At 28.5% G+C, this 27400-nt stretch overlaps 2 protein-coding genes across 4 annotated transcripts; both read left to right on the top strand.

Annotated features, from left to right (window-relative positions):
- Positions 1-1357: 1357 nt before the first annotated feature.
- On the top strand, positions 1358-11155 carry LOC109817882 (G-type lectin S-receptor-like serine/threonine-protein kinase At4g27290). 3 transcript variants are annotated; one of them, XR_003802775.2, is made up of 7 exons: positions 1358-2809; positions 2938-3045; positions 9597-9724; positions 9799-10009; positions 10098-10328; positions 10418-10568; positions 10674-10814. XR_003802775.2 is itself a non-coding variant. In XM_029268723.2 (7 exons), exons 1-7 carry the CDS (start codon positions 1525-1527, stop codon positions 10980-10982), a joined length of 2280 nt encoding a protein of 759 aa, XP_029124556.2. In that variant the 5' UTR covers positions 1362-1524; the 3' UTR covers positions 10983-11155. The 3 variants fall into 3 exon arrangements, 2 of the variants coding, with proteins under 2 accessions (XP_029124556.2, XP_020238822.3); XM_029268723.2 differs by having other exon boundaries at positions 1362-2809; positions 9799-9859; positions 10098-10335; positions 10674-11155; XM_020383233.3 differs by having other exon boundaries at positions 1364-2809; positions 10098-10335; positions 10674-11155.
- Positions 11156-24943: 13788 nt separating this feature from the next.
- LOC109817891 (uncharacterized) lies at positions 24944-26863 on the top strand. The gene is made up of 2 exons (XM_083062534.1): positions 24944-25468; positions 26421-26863. Exons 1-2 carry the CDS (start codon positions 25048-25050, stop codon positions 26471-26473), a joined length of 474 nt encoding a protein of 157 aa, XP_082918660.1. The 5' UTR covers positions 24944-25047; the 3' UTR covers positions 26474-26863.
- The last annotated feature ends 537 nt before the right edge of the window (positions 26864-27400 follow it).

The raw sequence follows: 27400 nt of genomic DNA, 5'->3' as shown, positions 1-27400 counted from the left end.
ACATGTCCAAATTTTTTGCAGTGGGGACATTGTGGTTTTCTACGATATCGACAGTCTTTCTCGGCATGATTTGTCCTCTTGCAAATGCCGCGTGGAGGATATTCATTCTGATGATTTCTAGAGAAATTTCTAGAATTCTCTTTGTTTCTAGAAGTTTCTCCATTATTCCTTTTATCTTTATTTTGATACTGTAATTTGAGCTTTGATTGAAAGGCATTTTCAGTTGAGTCCTCATCATGCCTATTCAACCTTTGCTCATAAGCTTCAAGTGACCTCATCAACTCTGTTACTGATAAGGTAGATAGATCTTTTGTTTGCTCAATTGTTGTCACGATTGGATCATATTTACGGGGAACACTAATTATAATTTTCTCCACAATTTTCTTGTCAAGAATATTTTCCCTGTACGCTCTCATTTGGTTAACTATTTCTTTTATCTTAGAATAGTAGTCCTTTACGGTCTCAAATTCCTTCATATTTAACAATTCAAAGTTACGTCGTAGAGTTTGTAATTTTACGGCACGTACCTTTTCACTTCCTTCGAACTCCTCCTGCAGTGTAGTCCATGCTTCTTTGGCTGTTGTTGCACCCATTATTCTCGGAAAAATTGTGTCGGTCACAGCTTGTTGCAAAATGAATAACACTTTTGAATTCTTTTGTTTGTTCTCTTTTAACTCCTTTTTTTGAGCCGCAGTAAGAGATGATGTGTCTTATGGAGTAGAAAATCCTTCTTCTATCGTGTCCCATAAATCTTGGAAGGTGAAATATGTCTTCATTTTTGTACTCCAAAAATCATAATTTTCACCATTAAAAATGGGAATAGGGATAGATGATGGTTGAATGGTGTTAACCATGGATTAGAATTTGTTTATTTGAAAGTGGGTAGAATATTGGGAATTTTTTTTTGGAAGTAGTGGAGTAATATTTCTACGTCCAGTAGATGACCGAACGTAGCTTTGATACCACTATTAGTTTATGAATTATCAAATAGTAAAAACTTATTTTATTGGTAGAAGGAACGGGGAGACAAATTTATAATGATAGTTTAGAGGAATAGTTGGAATAGATTTGAGTAGTGAAAATGACTTACTAGTTGTTTGGTCTACAAATGTTGGGTACATGGCCTATTTATAGGCCTCAACACCACATTCATGTTTTATGTAGAAAATTCTAGAGATATCTATTTCTAGAATTTTCTATCTATATATAATTATCTGCATGATTCTAGAATTTGTATCTAGTAATTACATGCATACCTATGTATTTTTCTATAAGAATCTAGATTATTCTAGAAGTCTGTATCATATTTTAACAAGTTCATATTTTATTTAGTTATTTTACTAAGCTTATTTCAGACAAAATCTAGTATATTCTTCATTAAATCGTGGTTGACTTGGAATTCTACATGGAAAATATGAAGAATCAAAGCACAAAAGTTGCTCCATTTTTCGTGTTTATCACGATACACTTGGCTCAGCCTATAAAGTCAATATCCAAATAAGGGAGCTCCATAAAAGTTGCTCCATGGAAATTCTTTCTTTCATGATTATGGTTGCTTGGTCACTCGTTCCCTGTATCATAGCAAATGATTCTATTAACGTATCCCAATTTATGAGTGATGGGAAAACCTTGGTGTCAAAAGGTGGAAAGTTCGAACTTGGATTTTTCAGCCCAGGCAGTTCCCAGAAACGTTACCTTGGCATTTGGTACAAGAATATCCCAATGCAAACAGTTGTTTGGGTTGCAAATAGGGAAAACCCTATCAATGATTCCTCAGGCATCTTAACAGTGAACTCCACAGGCAATCTTGTTCTCACCCAAAATGGGTCTCTTGTTTGGTACACCAACTCTCACAAACAAGCACAGAATCCAGTGGTGGAGCTCTTGGATAGTGGCAATCTTGTGATAGGAAATGAAGGAGACACGGACACAGAAGGTTACTTGTGGCAAAGCTTTGACTATCCTTCTGATACACTCTTGCCAGGGATGAAGTTGGGAAGTGACCTCAGAACTGGTTTGCAACGGAAATATATTGCATGGAAGAGTACAGATGATCCATCACCAGGAGATGTTTATAGGGTTTTGAAACTCTATAACTATCCTGAGTTTTATTTGATGAACGGAACAAAAAAGTTGTTCCGTTATGGACCTTGGAATGGCCAATGTTTTAGTGGAATGACAGATCTACTAAACAACACCTATATTTTTGGCTTGAATTTTGGCTTGAATTTTGTGAGCAATAAGGATGAGATTTACACCACCTTTAGCCTCGTAAGTGATTATGTCATCACCAGAACCGTGACAAAGCAATCAGGTTCAGTTTCTCGTTATGTTTGGTCGGTGGGTGAAGATCAAGATTGGAAAGTCTATAGATCCCACCCTAAAGAGGATTGTGACACTTATGGCCTCTGTGGACCCAATGGGTATTGTGTAAGTACTCAATCACAAGCCTGCCAATGTTTAAAAGGTTTCGGTCCAAAGTCACCAAAAAAATGGAACTCTGCTGATTGGAGTCAAGGATGTGTGCGCAATAAACCATTAAGGTGCAAAGACAAACTCACGGAGGGGTTTGTGAAATTTAAAGGCCTCAAAGTTCCAGATACTACACATACTTGGTTGGATGAGAGTATTGGTCTAGAGGAATGTAGAGTCAAGTGCTTGAATGATTGTTCTTGCATGGCCTTTACTAATTCAGATATTAGAGGTGGAGGTAGTGGTTGTGTCATGTGGTTTGGAGATCTCATTGACTTGAAACAGTTTGAAACTGGTGGCCAAGATCTATATATCAGGATGGATGCTTCTGAGTTAGGTAACCACCATCAACTTTGATCTTATTGATTATTTCGATTAAAACTTTAAAAACTCAATTATCATCACTCTAACTTTGGCCTTAATTTGCTTTCTTTCTTTTCTTTTTAATTAATTTCAACCCTTAAGAACATGGGCACAAGAAGAACACGATAGTTGCTGCCACCGTTGCTGCAATATGTGGGGTTCTTATGCTAAGTACTTATTTTATTTGCAGAATTCGGAGGAATAATGCAGGTAAATTCTTTACGCACTATTTTACTAAAAACATGACTGCACTTTTCTTGCAGAGTCGTAAATATGAAACTGTAAATTTAGTTATATATAATAATTATTAAAAGAATATTTACAATAAATATAATTAATTAGAAAAAATAGGTAACTTTGTTCGTACACCAACATTAAATTGTATCTCACTATCATTTTATAAATTTTCAATATTGACTCCAAATAAAACAAAATTGTTGGGGTCCCACATTTAGCAAATACATGTCAAAGTAACATCATCTATTTAATTTAATATTATTATTTGATGTGAAATTTTTGACGCTATTCGATTCTTACCGAAAATAAATGGAATTTCTAATAGAAACAAATAGAATAAAATTTTAGAAAGTATTTATTTCATATATTAAAACATCATTTATGAAAATATATATAAACTAGATATAGACCCCACGATGCGCATATAAAAAAAGAAATTATTTAAATTAAAAAATATATTATTTTATTAGTTAATAATATAATTTTTTAATTACGTAATATAAATTTGTTATTGACTTTTTTACAACAATTAAAATTATTATTGTTTATAAAGATAAAATATTATTACAAATATTTTTTTATTTATATTTATAAAATTTATATAAATAATCTATCATTAGACTCTTTAAAATTTAGTTTAAAATGAATATTACAACATTTATACATTAATACTAAAATTTAAAAATATAATAAGATTAATAAGATTAAATGGGTAAGAAAAATAATAAATCTATATGTACTATTTAGAGTAAGAAAATAATACTAAAATTAGTTATTTTGATTTATATATTTGTGGCAGAAAATAGATCAGCTCCATGATAGATTTTTTAACACCCACTTTTAGTAGTTTGTGGTATAATTTTAAGTAGAAAAAAATTTATTGCTCTTTTTCTTAATTTGAATTTCTTTGTAAATATATCTATATATTATGTAATTCAGAGTAAGAAAATTTTAACTCAATAAAATATTAAAAATAAAAAATTCATACTTGAATAACTGAGTTCATTTTACATGTTGTGTGATTTTATATTTAATCTTATATTTTACATTTATTATTACTAAAACTATATATATATATATATATATATATATATATATATATATATATATATATATTAATGTCTTTGTCAATCATCATCATGCATTGCAAATTAATTTTATTTATCATTTGTAAATCAAATTTAAAGATGTATTATATGTCATCATATTTTAGCTACATGTGCAAAATATTGTAATACAATTTTATTTAATTTTTAAAAAATATTTTGTTTGACTATCTCACTGAAATAATAGATTATTATATGCCCCATATTTTTTAATATTTATTAAAAAGGTAGAGTTACACCAAAAAATAAAAATGAAATGGATCAAATGAGAATAAAAAAAAATATCGTATAATTTAAATACTGTATTATAATTTTAAACAATTTTTTGTTTGAAATTATTGTATTATTGTGTAAAATAATAATAATTGGAATGAAATATTTTACAATTTAATTTTAAATTATAAAATTTTATTTCAATTCTTTATTTTTTGTTAGATTCAAATTCAAAATTACAAGAATCAGATGAATAAATCTTTTAAAGAAGCTAATAGTTAAAGATAATATATTCAAATAAATATTTAATAAATATTTCTTATAACTAAATGATAAAATAGTCTAACCCCAAGCGTGTGGTTCAGCGGTAGGGGTTGATCCACGCTTAAGCAAGGTCAGGGGTTCGAATCCTGCCTTGTGTATGCAGCCGCGTTAAATTTTGGGGCCAGCTATCCCACCCTTTGAGGTGCCTAGGAGATTAGTCGTTAAATCTTGGGGCCAGCTATCCCACCCTTTGAGGTGCCTCCAACGTAGCGAGGAGATTAGTCATTGCTATCGGCGGTGGATACTCTAGGGACGAACCAAAAAAAAAATGATAAAATAGTCTGTTTTAATATGTTAACAAATTAATAAATTTTCAATAAAGAATACATATATTCATTATTTTTAAATATGTAACTCCTTATATACAAATTCAATTGTTAAGAAGATTGTCTAAAAAAACTTTCTTTATTATTGTTTACAATTAATATTAACAAAAAATTATTATTTTTCTAATTAATGAACATAAATGTCAATTAATAATAATTTAAAAGTATCAGTTACTCTATATTAATTATAACAGTATTATAATATTTTAATTTATAATTACTAGGTTTCGACAAAAGCAATTTTTTTAATGATGATTTATAATTAACATTAATATTAATATTAATTACTATATGTTTTTTTGAAACGGATCATTTAATCAAATTAAATTTCTTAAATAGTAAATTAATGATTAAATATTTTAATCTACAACTAATATTAATTAATATTACTTTATTCTTATTTATAATTAATATTAAATTGTTTGCAACTGAAAATGTAACAAAATTTAATTATTAATTAATAAAATCATTAATTTATATATAACGTAATTTTAAATTATCATACATTATAGTTTTGACGATAAAAAAAATATTTTTATGTTACTCATAATTAATAATACTTTCATAATATTTTTTATATTTTATTTTATTTGTTACTCAATATTGTGACTATATTATATACTTTATCAAAATTATTAATATTCATTGGTAATAATATGGAAGGAAAATAAAACTAAATTGATTTATTTAGTTAAGAAATTTAAAATGTATTATCCCTTGAAGAGAAAAAAAAATGTAGACATGAGAAGAAAATAGAAGAAAAATAAAAAAAAAATCACAAAAATATTAAATGATTTGATATTGAAGGACAATAAAAATAATATTATAGAAAGTGCTATGTAGATAATATATCATTGACACTTTCAATTTTTAATAAAAATAAAATAAATAAATCATATTAAATCATTACAATGAACATGCAAGTGATGATCCACAATTTCAAAGTATCTAATTTGTGATTCTTCCTTTTCCCCAAGACCGTGTATCAAATCTCATATTATGTGTAACAAATTAAGAATAGTATAAATAAAAAAAGGTGAAAAAAGTCGTATCTTGTATTTTTGACAAAAATTGTCATGTGAGATAAAAATTAAACAAAGATGATATAAGATAAATTAGATAAAATGTAAATATGTAATATTGAAGGTAGATGAGGGGAAAAAAAGGAAGAAAAGGTAGTATCTTTCATTTCTGATAAAGATTGCCATGTGGGATGAAAATTAAACAAAGAGGATGAGAGATAGATTAGATGAAACATAAATGTGTAATATAAAGGGTAGAGGAGGAAAAAAAAAGTAGTACCTTTTTTATGATAATGATGATTGTAGTGGAATAAAAATTAGAGAATAGAGAAATGAGGGTTAGATTAAATGAAATGTGACGAAATATAATATATAGAAGGTAAAGAAAAAACATGATAGAAGATAGAAACTTAGAGAATTTGTCATATAGACAAATATGATGCCATGACGACATATAAAATTAGTTTTAGAATGACATGTCAACTTAATAGAGTGCAGCTTAGTTTTTATATTATAAATAGATGAAAATTAAACAAAGATGATATGAAAAAATTAGATAAAAAGAAAATATGTAATATTGAGGATAGAGGAGAAAAAAAGAAAAGAAAAAAGCAGTATCTTTTATTTCCGATAAAGATTATCATGTGAGATGAAAATTAAACAAAGAGAATGAGATATGGATTAAATAAAACGTAAATGTGTAATATAAATGGTAGAGGAGAAGAAAGTAATACCTTTCATTTCTGATAAAGGTTGCCATGTGAGATGAAAATTAAACAAAGAGAATGAGATATAGGTTAAATAGAACGTAAATGTGTAATATAAAGGGTAGAGGAGAGAGAAAAAAAAGTAGTACATTTTTTTATGATGACGATGATGATTGTAGTGGAATAAAAATTAGAGAATAGAAAAATGAAAGTTAGATTAAACGGAATGTGGAAAGATATAATATATATAGAAAGTAAAGGAAAAATATGATAGATGATAGAAACTTGAAGAATTTGTCGCATAGACAAATATACTGACATAACGACATATAAAATTAGTTTTAGAATGATATATCATTGTAATAGACTGTAGTTTAGGTTTTATATTATAAATAAATAGATAGATTTGAGAATGTAAAGTTCTCATGTTTATTATGAGTTATGAGTTTTAAAATTATATTCCTATGTATTGTTTATTTTTTTAGAAAGTAGTTATGTCAAGATTAGAGTTATTTAGATTCACATGGTATGAGATATTGAAAATTATATTTCTATGAAAGTGTATAGCAAATGGTATGCAGAGGAATTAATGAAACTTGATATCTTTGGATCTGATAAGCTGTAATGAACTCATCGAGTTAGTGTATAGCAAATGATTCTCCTACGGATATGGTTTCACACAAGCATAAATGTAGAACCAAATGAGCCAAAGTTCGGAGGGAATTATGACAAATGTGCCAAATGTAGAACCTTATCTTCGCTGGTGACTGAATTCTCTCCATATCCATGTCCAACCATAGTACCATAGTGTTATTGCACAAGCCATTTGTAGCCTGACTTTGAGTCACGGGCACCATTAGAGTTGTGACTACACACAAAATTGTCATCAAGGGCAAGGTGTGTAAGCATAATTTTAAAAATCGGACTGATCATCAAATCGATTAGGATATTGGGTTAGTAAGTCAAAAGTTGAACTAGTTGGTCACTAATTGAACTGCATGACTGATTTTTATTATTTTTTCATAAAAAATATTCATGCTAAATATATTTTATACTTATAAATTTTAATAAATTCATATCTTAGTTTAAATTTTAATTTCCATCTTATTTAAAATTATCTTTATTTTTATTTTGTATAAAGAAATACATAAAAAAAATTACATGTTAAACGGTATATTAATACAAATTAAAAATATAAATAATATGTACATATATAATATACTTGTAATTAATACCACAAAATAATATATGTAATATCTACATAGATATTATATTATTAAATATATCATTTAAAATTAATAATATATTATAAAAGTTATTTAGGTTGCATATATTACAAACAAATACATTAAAACAAGTAGTCATTGTTATGTTTTAATAAGACTCTTTGCTCTTTCATTAACAAGATTCAATTTCCATTGTCATTTTTGTAGTTTGTGGTCCCTTAAAAAAATTTTAAAAAAATTATGGTTGAACTAGTTTGACCCACTGGTTCACTGGTCGAACAGAAAATTTGACCGATTCACTTCAATTTAAAACGGGTCAAATGCATAATCAATCCAACTCAAGGTTTGAATCGACCACTACAACAAAATTTGTTATTAACGACAATTATTTAATGACAATAATTTAATTGCCGCCATATATAAAAATATTAATGGCTAATATATAATAACCACTAAAAATGTATTTATATTACATTAAAGTTTACTATTTACGACAATTATTTATTAGAAAAAACTTAAGTCCCACATCGATTAGAGATAAGATAATTAAATAGTATATAAGTGAGTAATAACTATCACATTACAGGTTTATTTTATAGGTTTATTACCAAATTCAATAGTGTTATAAAACAATTAGAGAATAACTTTCACCTTATAAATCTCACATTTCTTAAGAGACAAGATAATTAAAAAAATAAATTAAAATATATATAAATAAAAGACAACCCTTATCTTACAAATCCCACATCGAGTAGAGATAATAAAAAAAGGTATATAAGTTATGAATTTAGAAAAGGAAATTATAGGAATAAATTAAGTAAAGGAGATAATTGAAAAAAATAACTTTTAATAGCCTTTAAAATGGCTACTAGAATTGCTACTAAAAAAATAAGTTTTTTAGACAATTTAGTAGATCTTTACCAATATTTTATATAAATGCCGATAATAGTATTAGCGACACTGGATACATCAGCCTTTATTTAAATGCTGGTAAAAAAAATAATGATCATTTATATGGGCGCTAAATAATAAATTAATTGCCACAAAAAATTAATTTTAATGTAGTGAACTAGATTACTGATTCCCAGTTCAACCGGTCCGACCGGTCGGTCTGGTCCAATTTTTAAAACATTGTGTATAGGTTCATCTTCCTCATCAGGATTTTGTCCCTAGTTTACTGTAAATGTAATATTACAATACCATACATCAAGATATATTTATTCAGAGAGATACACTTTCTTATTTATCTATCTTTATCAGATTATAAATTTTTAAAATATACTAGCTTATGGAATCAACTCAAAACAAATTTGGTTCTAATCATTGCCACTTTCTTCATTCGTATCTTGCACAACTTTCCTTGTTACCATTATATCGATAGATATTTCGCATTCGAAGAACGAAAACTAAAGTAGACAAACTAATTCATCCTAGTTAAATATTGATAGTTTATATAGATTTTACTTTAAATAGTTCATTACAAGAATGTGAAAGAACTAATCTTCATTTCTAAATTTTGATTCTTGTTACATATTACAGAAAATTACATTATATTTATAATTTTCTTTATTGAGATCTACTTATAATTATGCCATTGCAGAGAAAGAAAAAAGTGAAAAGGATGACATTGATTTACCAACATTTGATTTTCCATTCATATCCAATGCCACAAATCGCTTTTCACAAAACAATAAATTGGGACAAGGTGGCTTTGGAACAGTGTACAAGGTATAAAAACTAAATTTAATCTAAGTACTCATCTTCATCAAAATAATTTCATTGTTTCGAAAAAAAAATTTCAGGGTATACTACCAGATGGGCAAGAAGTTGCAGTTAAGAGGCTTTGTAAAACTTCTAGACAAGGTTTGGACGAGTTCAAAACTGAAGTTATGTTGATTGCAAAACTTCAACATCGTAATCTCATAAAGCTTCTTGGTTGTGCTATTCAACAAGATGAGAAGTTGTTGATTTATGAATTCATGCCCAATAAAAGTTTGGACTACTTTATTTTCGGTTGGAGCTTTGCCAGAAAATCATTCTTCCATTTCTTTTTAATTTTATCTGATAGTTCCCATGCTAACCTAGAAGTGAACTTTATCAGATCCAACAAAGCGTGCATTATTAGGTTGGACTAAGAGATTTGAAATTATTGGCGGAATTGCTCGAGGACTTCTTTATCTTCATCAAGATTCAAGACTGAAGATCATTCATAGAGATCTTAAAGCCAGCAATATTCTTCTTGATAGTGATATGAACTCAAAAATATCAGATTTTGGTATGGCCAGGATATTTGCGTTAGATCAAGATGAAGCAGATACAAATAGAGTAATGGGTACATAGTAAGTTTTTCTGTAAATATTTTCATTCTCCTTCCACAACTGCTTTTAGGTTTTGACTATGGACTCCTGTTTTGTTGTGCAGTGGTTACATACCTCCTGAATATGCTGTACATGGATCTTTCTCCATTAAATCTGATGTTTTTAGCTTTGGTGTGATTATTTTGGAGATAATTAGTGGGAGAAAAAACAGGGGGTTTTGTGACCCAGATCGTAGCCTAAATCTTCTAGGGCATGTAAGTCTAAAAATTTAGCAAGCTAAATTTGAATAATAACGCTTTTGAATAGTTTTTAATAGGGAAAATGAACTCTTTGATTTGAGATTTCTATATTATTTTCAGGCATGGAGACTATGGATTGAAAGTAGACCAATGGAACTTGTGGATGAATTAGTGGAAGATTCAACTACTCAATATGAAATAATAAGAAATATTCATATTGGTTTGTTATGCGTACAACAGAGACCACAAGATAGACCAAACATGTCATCAATACTTCTAATGTTGAATGGTGAAAAGTTATTACCCGAGCCAAGCCAACCTGGCTTCTACACAGGAAAAGATAATTCAACCATGATAGATACTTCTCTCAGAAATACTGATTCATATTCCCTCAATGAAATGTCTAACTCATTGTTGGAGGCAAGATAATTAAAATAATATGAAAACATAAATTGTATGTTAATGCTTTCAATTTATTTTTGTTTGAATCATATCAAGCAATTGTTTCTTCTTCACAAGTTTATAAATGAGAGAATTGATTCCAATTAGTTGTTCTAACATAATTGCTACAAGGGAAAGATCTGGGATTGCCTTATTTTTCTTTTTCTATACTAAAACACCTATAATTAAATTGTCATTCTTACTTTTATCTTTTTTTCTTTTGCAAAAGAGAATTTATCTTTCAAAATAGAATATTAATACAATATATGTTTCTATTTTTCGATGTACCTTTACATTAGTTGAACATATTTTTGAAGCTTTCTCACAAAAGGATCATTAAACATTTTCAGTAATTATACTTTTACAAGCATTGTAGTCGTCTCAAGTCAATCCAAAGTATTTCATATTAGAGTTAATTAAAAAGTAGTTATTTTCTTCTAGCCTGTTAGAAGTTAGTTAGCTCACTATAGATGTATAAAAACCATCTTCATGTAATTCTTCAATTAATCAATTACTTGTTTTCTCATTTAACATGGTATCGGTTGAAATTCGTCAGCACCTTTTGTTACTATAAGCTTCCAACAAAGTATCATCTTTTCATTCCTAAAGCTTTCTTGAAGCTTTTTCTGTTTTTCTCCCATGGTTGACATGGATGAATCCTATCCTCTTTTCATTCATTCATCCGATAATCTTGAATTGATACTTGTCTCTCATCCTCTGACTAGTGAGAATTACAATTCTTGGAAGACAACAATGAAAATGGTACTTCTTGGCAAGAACAAGCTCAGTTTTGTAGATGGATCCATTCCAGAACATGTTGTTGGATCTATTACTCATGCTCATAACCTCTTCTAATTAAAATACTGATTTCCCGCTTATATATCTTTTTCTCTAAAATAAAACAAAATATATACGAAAACCATCCTTTTCCCTCTCATAATCATGATTTTTCCCTCTAAAAAATAAAATGTAAAACATTTTGCAGTACATACACACCTAATTAAACAACTTGCCCCCATCGTGACAGCAACTTGCCTTCTTTGTGGTAGCAACTTGCGTTCGTCATGGCAGCAACTTGCATCCGCCATGATTTCTCTGTGGCACCAAGAACCCTCTCTTTTGGAAAAAAAAAAGTCAACATTCTTTTATGTGTTTATATTTGAAAGTTCTTGAATGTTGCTGTTGGCACCTGATTTTATTATCATATTAATGATTAGTTATCATTTGAAGGGATTAGCTTTTGAAATAATTTTTGGAATTAACTTACAATTTCATGGTATTTTGGATATAATGTCAAAAAAAGCCAAACTGATTACTTATGAGATATTGAGGCAAATTGATTATTTCGTGGCAATTATTTTCCTGGTTATATTTATGAGATACTTGAGCCAAACTAATTTATTCTCTTTGGTTCTTCATTCTCTTAATTAACTTCAAATAATTATATAATTTTAGGTTGTTTTGGCCAGGGTCTTATTTTTTTCAATCCAAATTGTCAATATAGTTTTGGGGAAAATGTGTAAACATTGTTGTTTTTCTCATTAACAAAAGTTCATTCTCCTATTTTACAGCAACAATCACCTTACCAAGTCCTTTTTGATTCTAAGCTAGATTATCTATCCTTAAGAACTTTTGGTTGCTTGGCATATGCAGCCACTTTACCTTGTACAAGAAATAAATTTTCTCCCAAGGCCATCCCATCTATAATCATTGGCAAAAGGTTATAAAGGATACACATTATATAATTTATAGACTAAACAATTTTTTGTCTCTTAAGATGTGGTTTTTCATAAGAGTTTTTCTCTTCAATTCAGTAACACCTAATCAAGAGATTTTGATTTTATAAGTGATTTGCTCATTCCTTTAACTATTGTTGATTCATCAGTTAATGCTTCTGCAACAACAATTAATGTTGAATCTACAACATCTAAAGTGAATGATACTCTTATGCATGCTCCTTTAACGAAATAATCAAGAATCTCAAAGGCTTTTTTTTACCTTTCTAATTTTGTGTGTTCCAACACTTCACAAACATACCCATTCAACAATTCTACTCTTTGGATCCCCTCAATCATCTTACAAAGCTTTTATTAATCAAGTATCAACCACATGAGTCTCAATTCTACCATCAATTTGTTCCTTTTTCTAAATGGAGAGAAGCCATGGCCTAGGAAATTAAAGCCTTAGAAAAGAATAACACCTAGTCTTTAGTTCCTTTACCCGATGGCAAGCATTCCATAGGTTGTAGATGGGTATTCAAGCTGAAATACAAATTCGATAGTTCAATAGATACATACAAGGCTCGCCTAGTAGCCAAGGTCTACACTCAACAAGCTGGGATTGACTTCTTAGACACTTTCTCACTAGTAGCTAAGATTAACTCTGTGACAGTTCTATTGGCAGTAGCTATTTCTAAAAATTGGTGTCTACAACAACTATAGACATGAATAATGTGTTCTTAAATGCAGATTTATTTGAAGAGGTTTACATGGATTTACCTCAGGATTATAAAACTAGTAATAATGGACTAATTTGGAAACTCAACAAGTCATTATATGGTCTTAGGCAAGCCTCAAGATAGTGGTTTTACAAATTTTCATGTTTCAACATGGTTTTACATAATCTAAAAATGATTATTCTTTAATCACACATGGTTTTGGATCATCCTTGGTTATTTTGTTGGTATATGTGGATGATATCATCGTAGCTAGTCTTAATTTTAATTGCGTTGTTAATGCCTCTACATTTATTTACTAATGTTTTGTTCATGAGACACCTTAGTATTAAGCACTTGGAGCCTAAGGACTAGGGATGGCAACGGGGCGAGTCGGATACGGGTTTCATGATACTCGTCCTCGTCCCTGCGAGTTAGACTCATCCCCGTCCCCGTCCCCATACCCGTCGAGTATAGATTTTCATCCTCATCCCCGTCTCCGTCGGGTATCGGGTATACCCGTACCCGTACCCGTACCCATCAATTTTTTTATTTTTTATTTTTTGTAAAAAAAATGATATTTTTAAATTATTTTTTTTATTATATTAAAATTATAATTAAGTTATTTCTTTATTTTATATTATAATAAATAATCACACATAAAAAAATATTAAAAAATTTTAATATAATTAAATTAAAAGTGAATATTAAATTAAAAATGAGAACGGGGATGGGTACGGGTATAGGTACGGGGCGGGTAAGTACATACCCGTACCCATACCCGTACCCGATTTAATATATCAGGTTTTACCCGTACCCGTACCCGTACCCGGTCAAACCGGGTATTTCCCGTTAAAGTCAGGACGAGTTCGGGTATTACCCGCGGGTACAGGTATATATTGTCATCCCTACTAAAGACTAAATAACCTGGATGTAAATACTACTATGTATGATATAATATTAGTATATGATACTTTTATAATACAAAATATAATTTTATAAAATAAAAATTATTTATTTACCTTAAAATAAGGTTAAGACTAAAAATAGTTATTTTAAATTTTTTGAAAGATGAATATATATATATATATATATATATATATATAATATTTCACGTAGGTTAAAACCAAGATGTTCTTATTTTGTTGGAGATCTTATATCGACTAGTGAAATAGTCATAATAATATATATAAGTGAGAAGTAATTTTTACCTTACAAACCAGTTTTATAAAGTTATTCAAATTCACTTTCTTAATTAAGATGGTATCAAAGTTTATCTTAATATTATTGTTTAGATTTATTAGGTCACCTATTATCAGATACTTGTGGTTTCCAGCACACATATTCAAATCAAGGATTAAACATCTCAAACGTGAAGCTTACCAAATAAGATATTTGTAGATAATCTGATAATAACTTAATAGCAGGTGACCTAATTTCTTCCAATATATTATACTATTACTATTTCATTAGTTGATGTGAGATCTCCACCATATTTATAAGAGCGTAATACAATAATTTCAATTTTTAGAAGATAAAAAAATTATAAATATCAAAATGAGAAGTCTTTTATGTTATTGTGAATAAAATCATAATTAAGGAGGGAACAACTACCGACAGAAGATTTTGGCTTCTATTTCCCTACTCATCCTTATTTGTTGAAAACACTCGATGTCCTTTTGGCATGTAGTGGTTGTTCCAATCATGTTCATGATGATCACCATCAAGATTCCCAATTTGGGGTTCTATACCTTCTCCAAATACCAATATCTCCAAGTTCCGGAGCCAGTGCCCTTTTTTGCAACCATATTGCCAAATCACGGACACCTCAATTGTGAACAATTACAAAGAAACCACCCAACAACTCCTTACCACTACCGTGTGTCAACCCAAATTGAGCAATCACTTGTTGGCTATGGAATTTCTTAAAAAATTAAAAATGAAAACTTGTATGATTTGGAGCATCACCCAGTGACACAATCAAACTCATCTCATACTATTACCACCTTGGTTTGTGGTGTGCAATTAGAAAAGTTGAAACTAATTTTTTGCATAATAGTGGTAAGTGGTAACTACCCCTGAGCTTGTCCCTTGCGGAAGTGTATACATTTGAGCCAACAACCCTATTTGAGAATGGATCTGGGCTTTCCTTCTATGGTGGGGCTTTATTTTGGCCAACGTTGGATTTAATTTACCAATTCAAAGGAATGCAAATGAGTTTGCTTCTGATTTTTTTTATTTATTTACATTTTGAATGATTTTTAGATATTATTTAACACAAGTGATTGTTGTGTTCTTCAAGCAAAGATCGAGGATCGTTTCGTATGAAATTGTAACTAAAAATATTATTTTATTCGTAAATTAGTCATATAGTAACAGTGTTATATTTTTTACTTATTTAAAAAATATAAAAACAAAAAAAACAACAACAACATAGTAACGGGCAAGGTATGGTCGCGATTTTGTCTAGTCACAAATTAGTCTTTTTGGGATGAAATTAGTCATTACAAATTCAGTCAATTTTAACATAGCATGACTAAGTTTCTGTGGTGAAATTGACTAAATTTGATGGCAAAATCTGTTATGCTAATGGTGATAGACTCATGGTATTTTGATTAAATGATCAAAGTTTGAATCTTGACTTTTTCTAAAACAAAAAAACTCAAGCTTAGTCCTTGAAGGAGATTGTTTTCATATTTGACATAAAATACTCCTTGATTAAAAAAAAGTTAAAATATTTCTTTAATTCTTATAGTTTTATTTACTTTACTTTTTAGTTCTTATAGTTTAAAATAGACATTTTAGTTTTTATGTTTATCTTTTTTAATCCCTATATTAAGATAAATATTTTTAGTTCCTATACTTAAATTTTTTTTAATATTTTTACCCCTAGCATTAATTTTTCTTCTTGTAAAGTTGTCTGTTTTTTGTTAACATAATAGAAGTCTCCAAATTTTTTAGGAAAAAAATGTGTCTCAATAATAGATGTTGCAAGTGAGAGCATAAAAAAAGACATGAAGAGTCAAAAATCTAATTTAAAATAATTCAAATAAAAAATTTGATATCAAACATACATTCACACATTTATCAAATTAATATAAAAGAGATAGTGTTACAAAAAAGAAATTAATAATACAGATTAAAAGGATTAAAAAAATTACAAATATAAAAATTAAAAAATTTATCTTAAATTATAAAAACTAAAAATAATTATAACAAATAAATATAAAGATTAAAAAGACTATTTTAAATTATAAAAATAAAAAAATATATTTTAAACTATAAAAATTGAAAAAATAAAGTAAGTGATTATATAATAACTTAAAAAAGATAATTATAAATATTAAGAAGTTTATTTTAAATTATAAAACTAAAATATAAAGTAAGTGATTATATAATAACTTAAAAAAATATTTTAAACTAAAAATAAATAAAATTATACAGTCAAATTTATCGTTACAACTATTGGATGAGATCATAAATTGAATCTCATAATTATTGTAACTTGTAAGAAATGCTTATTCTTATCGTTTTGTGGCCAAAATATGCGGAGTATGTCTCTCACATGATGTTGAAACAACATTGTGTTAAACTCTTAAAAAAAAAATTCCCATTTTTCCATTAACGTCGGTGCCATAAAACATGTGAAAACATTTCTTTTAGGGGAAACGAGCTATCATAAAAGGGGCCATTCCAGTACTACACTCTACACGCTTGCGGGACCTCACAACCCACACACGGGCCAACTGTCACCGGCAACCGGCACACCTAGTCCTCAATCATCAGAACCGTTTCGCCAAGGCACACACAGGGAGACAGGTACTTCCGGGTTGCCGGTGGACGCTGGTCCACGTGTTTCAATCATATTAAACACGAAGCAGCAACTTGGGGTCCCCTTGTGGGGTAACGTCATGATTGTGGCTTGAAAATTCGCCAAACCACGTCACAGTGTCAAACCTGTAAAACACCATCGTTTTTTCTGCCCTTTTTCGTCACAACAACGTAAGGTTAATGTTGGTTAATGTTGGTTCATTTCATACAAGTTCCAAATGCACACCATAATTTTTCTTCTTAATTGTAAGTAAAATTGTTTTAAAATAGATTTGTGATGTGTTTTGGATTAGTTTTCGGGTATAAATAAAATTATTGATTAATTAACAAAAAAACAACTCATATTTCTTATGATTTAATTCTCATAATATCTCAGGAAATATATATAAATATAAAAAATAATCGTTATTTGAGGAATATTCAGGTGGTCGATATTATTCTAACTAAAGTTGGTTTGAAACACCAACATAAGTATTGATGTATTTCAAAGATTAGATGTGCTACATTGTTTTTAGGCATTGTAGTTTCATTAGGTATTAAGTTGTGTTCTCGGCATATAGACAAATTAGTGAGAGGTGTCGGGTAGCTTGTATGTACAAAATTGGACCAAGCTGACCAATTTAATTGCCTATCTCAAATTAGATATTTTTGTTTTGGTTTTTTTATTTTTTGAAATTTCGGTTTTTCTATGCTCTTTCAGAAAGAAAGAAATAAGAGAGAGAGAGAGAAATAAAAGAAATGTAAAAGAAAATAAAAATATCTTATTGATGAAATTTTCTTTACTTATTTGAATAAGTAAAAAAAAAAGTTAATAAAACATATTATAAAAACATTTCATACAAATAAAAACCAGATTTAACTAAAATAATTTTTTAAAAAAAAACTTACTTCATTGTTTTCTACCATAAAATTATTTTTAATTGTCATTTTCTATGTTATAAAAAATGTATTTAAAAAAACTTTAGGAAAATAAAACTGCTGTCCCTCCCCTCATCCTTTTTTCCAAGTCATTTGCAGAATATCTAAGTCAAACCTACAATATATTGTTATTTCTCACTTCCCAATTGTTCAATACATTTAAACAAAATAAAAATACTACAAATAAATCCCCACCATATTTCTCTCTTTCTTATTTTTTACCATCCAAAGATTTTATATATATATATATTTTGAAGACTTAATTTTAATCTTATTGTCATTACTATAACATTCTCTACTAAAAATTATTAAGAAATATATTTATTAACTTCAAATCTTGCCAATATTAAGGAGTCATGGTCCCTAACACGAATTGCATGTTACACCTTATAGATGAAACCCTTAATTGCTTGTAGATGCAAAAGGCTTGTGATTGTCCTGATCATAAGTACATTTGATTATGACTGTACTGCACTTTAGCTGAGATGTTTTATCTCAAATACTATTTTTACTTAGTTTTTACATAGGTTGTTAGGTAAGTAAATTATATTAATCTTTAGCCCAGATATTTTATCTAAAGAGTTTTATCGAGTGGTTACTTGAACATCCTCTTCACCATTCTCTCGTAGTTAGATAGATCATTCATATGCCAACTTAATTTCTGTGTTCAAAATAGTTTATTATTCACCTAATTAAGGACTCATATCATAAACTAAATTTGAGTATTAATCACCAAAATATGTTATCTACAGTAATAATAAAACAAATCATGATTTTTGAGGTTTAAAAAAGACACAACAAGTGAATATAAAATCTTCATCCTACAATGAAGATACACATATAACACTTTTGAAGGTTTTGATTATGATCGGAGATTAAGTTATTTTTTAGTGTGTTTTTTGGGCTGTGACAGATTAAAAAAACTTTAAAGTATTTTTTATAAATAAAAAAATGCATTCTAATTTTTGAAGGCAACATATAAAATATTTAAAGAATTCAATTACCCTTTGTTTTTATCATAAAGAAGAGGAAACAAATAGAAAGCTACAAGGAAATTGCTTTAAGGTACACTGTGGCCCCAAAACTCAATGATAAAAAAACTAACTACCTAGGCTTTCCTTTTGGATTACTAACTCCTTGAAAACCACATGGTTGAGAACTTGAGATGCCCCCATTTTGCCACCCAAGTTCTACACAACACAATGACTAGTTTTCACCTCCCAAAGCCTCTTTGGATCTATATTTTTTTATATTCATTTTATTGATATGAAGTATCCAATATTAAAATAAGTGATTAATTTCTATAAAGAGTACAAACCTTTACAAAATTATAAGTATTCTCCTTCTAAGTTCTAACATAATTTGTTTTATATTTAAAGTTAGAATTCAAATCTTAAATAATTTAATTAAGTGCTATTCATGATTTTTCATATATGTGTGCTAATTATTTTGATTTTTCATATATGTGGGTATATGAGAGATGCGTTTCACCAAGTTGCCGTAATTGCTGCTATATATAGCCTATTGTAGTTTGAGATCATTGACTTATAAGAAAGTTTATCCGAGTCACTCTCCAACATTACTTTTCTCACTTTCTCTGTAGCCATTCTTCCCAGACCATACCTAGACCCATGAGAAATCAACCATGTTCTGATGTGAAACAGGAACAAGATATATCCTAAATGATACCTGTAAAAAAGTGCAGTCAACTTTTTGCATCTCTTGGGTTGGTTACCTTTAAGGCCCCATCTAAACTAAGTACTATTTAAAATATCATATCCATAAGTAGAATATTTATTTTATAAAATGATTATTGAGTTTTATAACCAGGTGCATTGATCAGTTCATCTATGACTCTCCTATCTTAATCAGTCATCACAAAATTCAAGTCTTAAATATTCACCGAAAGGTATCTATATATATATATAAATTGATTTGAATTTTTTTCATATTTATTCAAATGAGTCCTAGATCATTTATCTTTTAGACAAATAATTATTATTATTAACAAAATTGAAACATTTCATATCTCTATATTATATTTAATAAAAATATTTAAAAGTTATTAATATTTGTTAGATTAATTAATGTTATATTTGATTTTCAAATCATCTTTATTAATATTATATGTTATTATTATTATTATTATTATTAATTTATTCTCTCTCGTAGTATAATATTGCTATGTTGGTGAGTAGTAATAAATAATGTAAGAGCAAGCCAGTGCGTCCACTTTGGTAACCAGTGATCCTTTTAATGGAATTTAATAGAACTTCATTATACATTATACATTAGGTGCTCAATTATACTGGCCTTATTAAACTATCCATGGGCTCAATATATATATTTGTAAGATTCATGGTGGTGACAGTAACAACCAAACTCCTATGCCTAGAAAAGTGAGTTATTCAAATCATTTAAAAAGATTATATATCGATCTGATTTTACATCTATGCATATAATACTCCAATAACTACATTTTAATAGTAACAGTAAATGTATTTATTTATCAAAGATATTTTTTTTTTTAAATCAAGATAGGGTGAAATATTAAACATGAAACCTCACCTAAAGAAAATTCAAATTGTATAATTCATCACTTTGTAGAAACCCAGTCCTTTTTCAATATAATCAAACACCCTTAGCATAAAAGTACTCCCTCCAACTTTATAATATCCAAACAAAATTCAAATAATTGCAACAAATTGTAAACATTTTATTTTAAAATGTAGCTGAAAGTGACCTTTTCCTAATTTGGACTCTTTTATTAGGGCTCTTGGGAAGATGAATTCAAGACTAGAAAAATAGTTCTTGTGCAGTATATATATAGTATACAACTTTGCACACTGAATCTTTTCACAAGAACCATGAAAGTCATAAATGACCATTTCACCCCCCCAATGAGTAACAGAACTGAAAGATGCTAGTAGTTCTTCTGACCTTCTCTGTGCCTCCTCTGACCGTTACTCAACACCCAGAGTCATATACTCCCTGCAATCCCTTGTCTCCTTTTTCCATCTGTGAAATTACCCATTTACCCTTTTGTCATCTAACTAGGGTTAATTTTTTTTTCCTCCATGATTATGTCTTGCTTTCTATGTTGGCCTTGATTATGGTTTCTTAATGCACCTACTTTGGCTGTGGCCATTGATAATATCCCCCTGTCAACGTCCATGATGCAACCCAACTAAACAAATAAGAGTGCCACTTGAGGTGATTGGGCCACATAAATTATTGTGAATTATTATTTCGTATTTTGTGTCAATCTCGATCACTATATCGTATACCATATGCAATTGTGTAGTTCTGCTAAGTGCTATGCTATACTAATACTACAGCTATATATACGAATTGACCTCAAATAAAGAAAATCGTGTGTTTTCATTTGCATCTGTGTAATTGAATAATGCAAACAATTAATCTATTTTCTAAGCTTCCACGCTTTTGATTTGTGTGTAATTAGTTCTTGTATGTGTGAATGGGTTGTGTGTTTATCATATATCACATTGGATAAGCATAATATTAAGTAATTAATGTTTAGAGTAATTAAACTACGTCCATACTTTATTAGGTTACTTGAAATTGTATCATACTTTTTTTTTATCTTTACTAATTAATTCCTTTTAATTATTTTAAAAAGATAACACTAACATTATTAAATCATTACATAAATCTTCTTTAATTATTTGAAAAACATTACACAACTAATTATTATGAAAAATATTGTTGTAGATTCTCACAAAATTTTAGGAAGTATTAGTATAATGTACTCTAATGTTTGATAACGATATTTTAGTGAATTTTCTCCATTTTAAAGTTTTTAATATAGTGTTAACTATATATATATATATATATATATATATATATAGTTTATAAGAGATGAAAAATTAATTAATAAAATAAATAAAGTGACTACTAATTAGTTTTAGTTTATTTCCATATTAAAACAATTCAACTCTCTCGATTGCAAGAAAAAATGCTGCCATACCCAAAAAAAAATTCAAAAAATACCTAGTTTCAAAGCTGAATTCTCCTTAAACATATATGAATAAATTGATTTGACTGTCTTTCTGCCAAAAGGTTGGTGAACTGTAATTATGTGATTAGTCTATAAATAATATATAAAAAATAGGTGGAATATAAAAATATTTACAATAATTTGTTGGACTGAATCAGAAATAATACGAAAAAAAAACTAATAAAAACTGAGGTAGAAAATTGGTTTGATCTGTTTTTCCTTTTAATTTTTAAATAAATAAAGGTTCATATATATATAAGGTGTATGAAATGTACTATGTTATTTATTTTTACTATTAAATTTTTAATCTTTGAATACATTTAATTTTAGAATTTTTACTAATTCAGTGATCGATCGAGTCTAATTTTTGGAATATTTCGTAAAGCAAAGCGTTTATGAGCTACAAATATCATTTCAATATAAATATCATTATAATATATTACTGTAATAGTGATTAATTTGCTTCAAGTTTTATTATAATAGAACTTTTTTTTAAAGGATAACTATAGAACTTAAGATTTAATTAATAAACTCCTTTTGTATTAATTATTGTTAATATAGGAAATTATTGTCACAATGCTGTTCTATATCGGATACATAATGTCCCACGTTCAATCCTTTCAGGAGTGACTTTAGGTATTCAAACTTGACTATCATAATTATTAATTAAAAAATTGATAAAAAAAATATAAAATGACAATCTATTACTCTTTTTAATACGTTATTCATGTGAAATATCTAGCCATTTTATTAATGTCTTACCTTTAACAAAATCTTCCTGTTTAGTTATTTTTTTATTCATATATATACTCAAATTTAAAATTATTTAAAATATTTAAACTTAATTTTATTTAAATCAATATAATATTAGTAATATTTTTTTTTTACGTGCACAATAATCACACAAAAGTTCAAGCTCTCACATGCAACCACAATCTCATCACTAAGCCGGCATGGTGATTATTTTGTAATGTTGGTAATGCTAATGCATTATTAATTTGATGGGTTACTAATGAAAGATATTTTAGACAAATGCAAAGGGAGTTAGCGAAGATGGTGACAATAAATAATAGAGATACTCCCTTATTATACGGAAAGAAAATGTTATTCTCATGTTGTGCATCTTTTATGAATAAATAAAAATAAAATAAGATTTTCATATAGTATACATAAAGTAAAAATATCGTTATTCGATGAGAGAAACCGTATATATATTGAAAATGAGATGCTAGGCAGTAGTAGACATAAAAGTATTTTGCTTTTACTTTGGGGAAGGGTAAGGGCAATAATTAAGCATCGTAATTATTTGAGCATGTACTAACAATGCTTGGAACTTTCAAGATAAGTAACAGCAAACATTGAAGGAAAGGACCAACAACAACATTAATAAGCACAGAAACTAATCAACTAAGATGTAGTTGAGATAGTTTGAGTAGAGTATCTCGTATGAAAATAAAAGAAAAAAAAATTAAAGTAAACACTCACCTTTTTTTCTTTCTAAATTTAGAAAATATTATTATGTTAGTTTTTAAAATTAAAAAAAAAATTGTTAGATAAATTTTATAATGTTAATTAAGTTTTTGAAATTTAACTACTTAGTATCATTTTAAATGTATATGAATATGATTATTTTACTCAAACATTTTCTTAATTTTAAATTATTGTGATTGTTAATTTATATTTTTAAAAAACTTATTTTTTAATCTAGGAAACATTTATTTTGGTTCTTGAGAAATTCTTAAAATAAACAATAAGTCTTTAAATATAATTATTTAATATCATTTTGATATATATATATATATATATATATATATATATATATATATATATAAGTCAAGAAATAACATAACAATTCTTTCAAATTAAAGGATTAATTTAAGTATTTATTCTTTTATACTTTTTTCAATTTCAAGAATATGATTATAAGTTTATACTTTTAAATATATATTTAATAATTTCTTTGGTTTCATAGACTTAAATTATAATACATTTCAAATTTAAGAACTAATTTAAGTATTTATTATTGTCGTCTCTAATTACAAGATCCTTTCAACTAAACTACATCCTTTAAAAAAATTAATTAATTAAATTAAAAATATTAAACTTATTAATAATTTAAACTATTTTTTCAAATTATCTTGAACATCTCTTAAATTAACTTTTTTTTCCATTTAATAATCTTTCAACTAAAGATATATATTTCTATTTATTTTCTCCAATAAGAGAGATAAAATTTTTATCCAATTAATTTTAAGAATTTATTATCTTTTATCTAAAAGAATGATTAGTAAAAAAATATTTTAGAAAAGAAATACAATTAATACATAGAAAAAAGATATAGACAGGAAAAAAATGAAAAAGAATCTTATGTATATACCTATATGTAAAAAAGAATACATGATTTATTCTCAGCACTCAAATAAATTAATTATTTGTAACCAATTAAATTCTTAAACTTATTAGTTAACTTAAATTTTTTTATTTTATTTCTAAATCTTTAAATAAGATATAAAGATATAAAATATCTCAAATTACTTGATATACAATAATAGAGGTAGTTCTAATTAAGTTAGACTTTGTTAATTTGATGATTAACATATGAGTGTAATTCCATAAAAATATGGTTGCAATTAATGAAATTAAAGCAGAAAGGAAAGGGCATGATGACACAAGAGAAGACAAGCAAAGTCACCAACCAAGGGCAACATAGTCACTCCACTTCCCCCCCATAACCTTTTCTTAAACAGTCTCTACATTTTCCAGCCTCATGAAAAGAAAAAGAAACTCCCTAAACCCCCCTTCATGTTCCTTTTTCTCTTTTTGGTCTAAGCAACCACAACCACCCCACCACCATGGCAATCTTGATCACACTCTTTCTCTCCCTCTCTCTCCTCCTCCACCTCTCTCTCTCCTCCTCCTCCTCCATCCACGACCTCCTCAGGTCCAAGGGCCTCCCCCCTGGCCTCCTCCCCGAAGAGGTCAAGTCCTACACTTTCTCCCAAAATGGGCACTTGGAAGTGTTCCTAGAGGCACCTTGCTTGACCAAGTACGAGAACAGGGTCCTCTTCCAACAAGTTGTCACTGCCAACCTCACCTACGGTAGCCTCATAGGTGTCCAAGGTCTCCAACAAGAGGAGTTGTTCGTTTGGCTACCTGTCAAGGACATAATCGTAAATGACCCTTCTTCGGGCTTGATTCTCTTTGACATTGGCCTTGCCTACAAACAACTCTCTCTCTCTCTCTTTGAAGATCCCCCTCACTGCAAGCCCCAAGGTACTTAGTTTACTTACATACATTCCATCACTTCCCAATTCTCCTTCCATCTCATAGATCTACCACTACCCTTTTCAAACTATACTCCAAACACCACATGCAATTCTATTTTTTTATCATATCAAATTATCAATCTAATATTTTTTTTTACCATTTTTGGTAGTGTGTGTGACTCAAAATTTCTTTTTGGCATTTTGTGTTGCTTCAGAAGAAACACCCACACCCACTCTTTCTCAAGGCTACATTCATGACCCTCGTTTCACAAACTGAATATACTTAGAGTTACAGAAACAACCAGTTTTAAGTTTTTTAAGTAATTCTTCAATTTAGTTCTTGAGGTGTTATATTTTAGTGAAGTTTGAAGATTAGTTTGTGGATTTTTTTTTTTTTTTGTTTTAATATTTAAGAGACTACTTGACATAATCTCTAGTACTTTCAAGACTTTTTTAATAATTTGTTTTACTTTGAGGGTCATCTACATAGAATAGGATCGAATGGGTAGTTTACGTTTAATTTTTTTTTAGTCAGTTTCAATTTTTAATTGCTCTCTTTGAACTTATCTCTCGTGTCTTCATATCTCAATATCTGAAAAAAGAAGGCTCGGACAATACAATAACTTTGCCATTTTGCAAGCCACAGACAAAAACAATTAAGAGGAACTTTCCTCTGTATTCAAAGAAAAAACTAAAGTACATTATTCTACATAATATGTCAGTTCCTGAGCACAACAGTAACAGTTTTAGGCCAGATATGCAGGTTCAATGGTTCATGGTGTGGGTGGGGTTAATTTACTGATTTGATCTGTTTTGTTGTTTCTAGTTGTTGTTATTATTATTTATTTATTTGTACTGTGATGATTTAACTTTGCGTGCATATGTGTAAGGCTTAAAAGACGGGATATTTTTGTTCATATGCAAAATTCGTGGTTGAGGCTGATTGCATGGTTGTGCAGGTGGGTTGAGGAATCATGTGAGGAAGGAAAAAGGTTTCGAGGCCCTGAGGTAGAAAAAGATGCCACCCTGTTTTTCAGGCTTCAGTTGTTGTCTTTTTCTATGTCATGTTTATATAATTTTAGCCTTGCAATGCCACCACTATAGTCATATGAGTTATGAGTAGGTGCTTGTAGCGTAGAGGTTGAGTGAGCATGTAAAGATGTGAGAGAAGAGGGGGAAAAAAGGAAGAAAAAAAAAAAAACAAAAACTAAGGAATCTCATGTGTAATCAATTTTACAAGTTGTAATCTTCTAACTTTTGGTTCATTCGCCGCTTGTTTTGTTTCAAGATAAAAAGATGTGATAAGTGTCAAAGCAAAGGATCAAATCTAGGTTTATGAATTCGCAAAGCAATGACTAGGAAACTTGCCAACGAAAATGGGATGAAGAAAAGTCATTTGGAATATGTTAATTGTCACTTCGTTTTTTCCTTTCTGGCACTTTCTTATTACAACTGGATTTTTTTGTTCTTTACTTTTTGTTTAGGGAATAATAGAGTGGAACAATTGATTAGGATTCTTATAAAAATATATATATTTAACAGAAATACATGGTTTTCGTTTTTATGAGAGACTAAAATTATTTATACCCCTTTTTAGTTTTATAGTTAATATAAGAACTAGAACTGAAATAAAAATTTACAGCACTGGAAAAACTAAATTTTAATTTGAGGGAAAAAAGCATAATTTGTGACACAAAAAAATCACCCCTTGGGTCCAAAAAGTTACCTTAATCGTCTAGGCTTAGAAACTTGCATATCAAATGGCAAAAGAATCTTGAACTTTGAGGTACTTGAAAGGAGAAAAAAAGGGTAATTGGTGCTCCAATGTTGTTGTAACATTCAATAATTCAACTCTTGAGCATAAATGGCATGCAAGTTTTCTTTCTTTCTCATACCATATTCAATAGATTGGTGAATAGTGATAGTATAATATTCAACC

The sequence above is a fragment of the Cajanus cajan genome, chromosome 8 (assembly GCF_000230855.2).
Source record: "Cajanus cajan strain Asha chromosome 8, NIPB_CcT2T_4, whole genome shotgun sequence".
Classification (NCBI taxonomy): Eukaryota; Viridiplantae; Streptophyta; class Magnoliopsida; order Fabales; family Fabaceae; genus Cajanus; species Cajanus cajan.
The sequence above is the reverse complement of the archived record's forward strand: the minus strand, read 5'-3'. Positions and strand labels throughout refer to the sequence as shown.

Bases quoted from the DNA above. Each gene is read 5' to 3' on its own strand.
- LOC109817882 (XM_020383233.3), top strand. From the start codon at position 1,525: ATGGAAATTCTTTCTTTCATGATTATGGTTGCTTGGTCACTCGTTCCC. The intron at 2,810-2,937 runs GTAACCACCATC...TCAACCCTTAAG, and splicing joins GATGGATGCTTCTGAGTTAG to AACATGGGCACAAGAAGAAC. The intron at 9,725-9,798 runs GTATAAAAACTA...AAAAAATTTCAG, and splicing joins GCTTTGGAACAGTGTACAAG to GGTATACTACCAGATGGGCA.
- LOC109817891 (XM_083062534.1), top strand. From the start codon at position 25,048: ATGGCAATCTTGATCACACTCTTTCTCTCCCTCTCTCTCCTCCTCCAC. The intron at 25,469-26,420 runs GTACTTAGTTTA...ATGGTTGTGCAG, and splicing joins CCCTCACTGCAAGCCCCAAG to GTGGGTTGAGGAATCATGTG.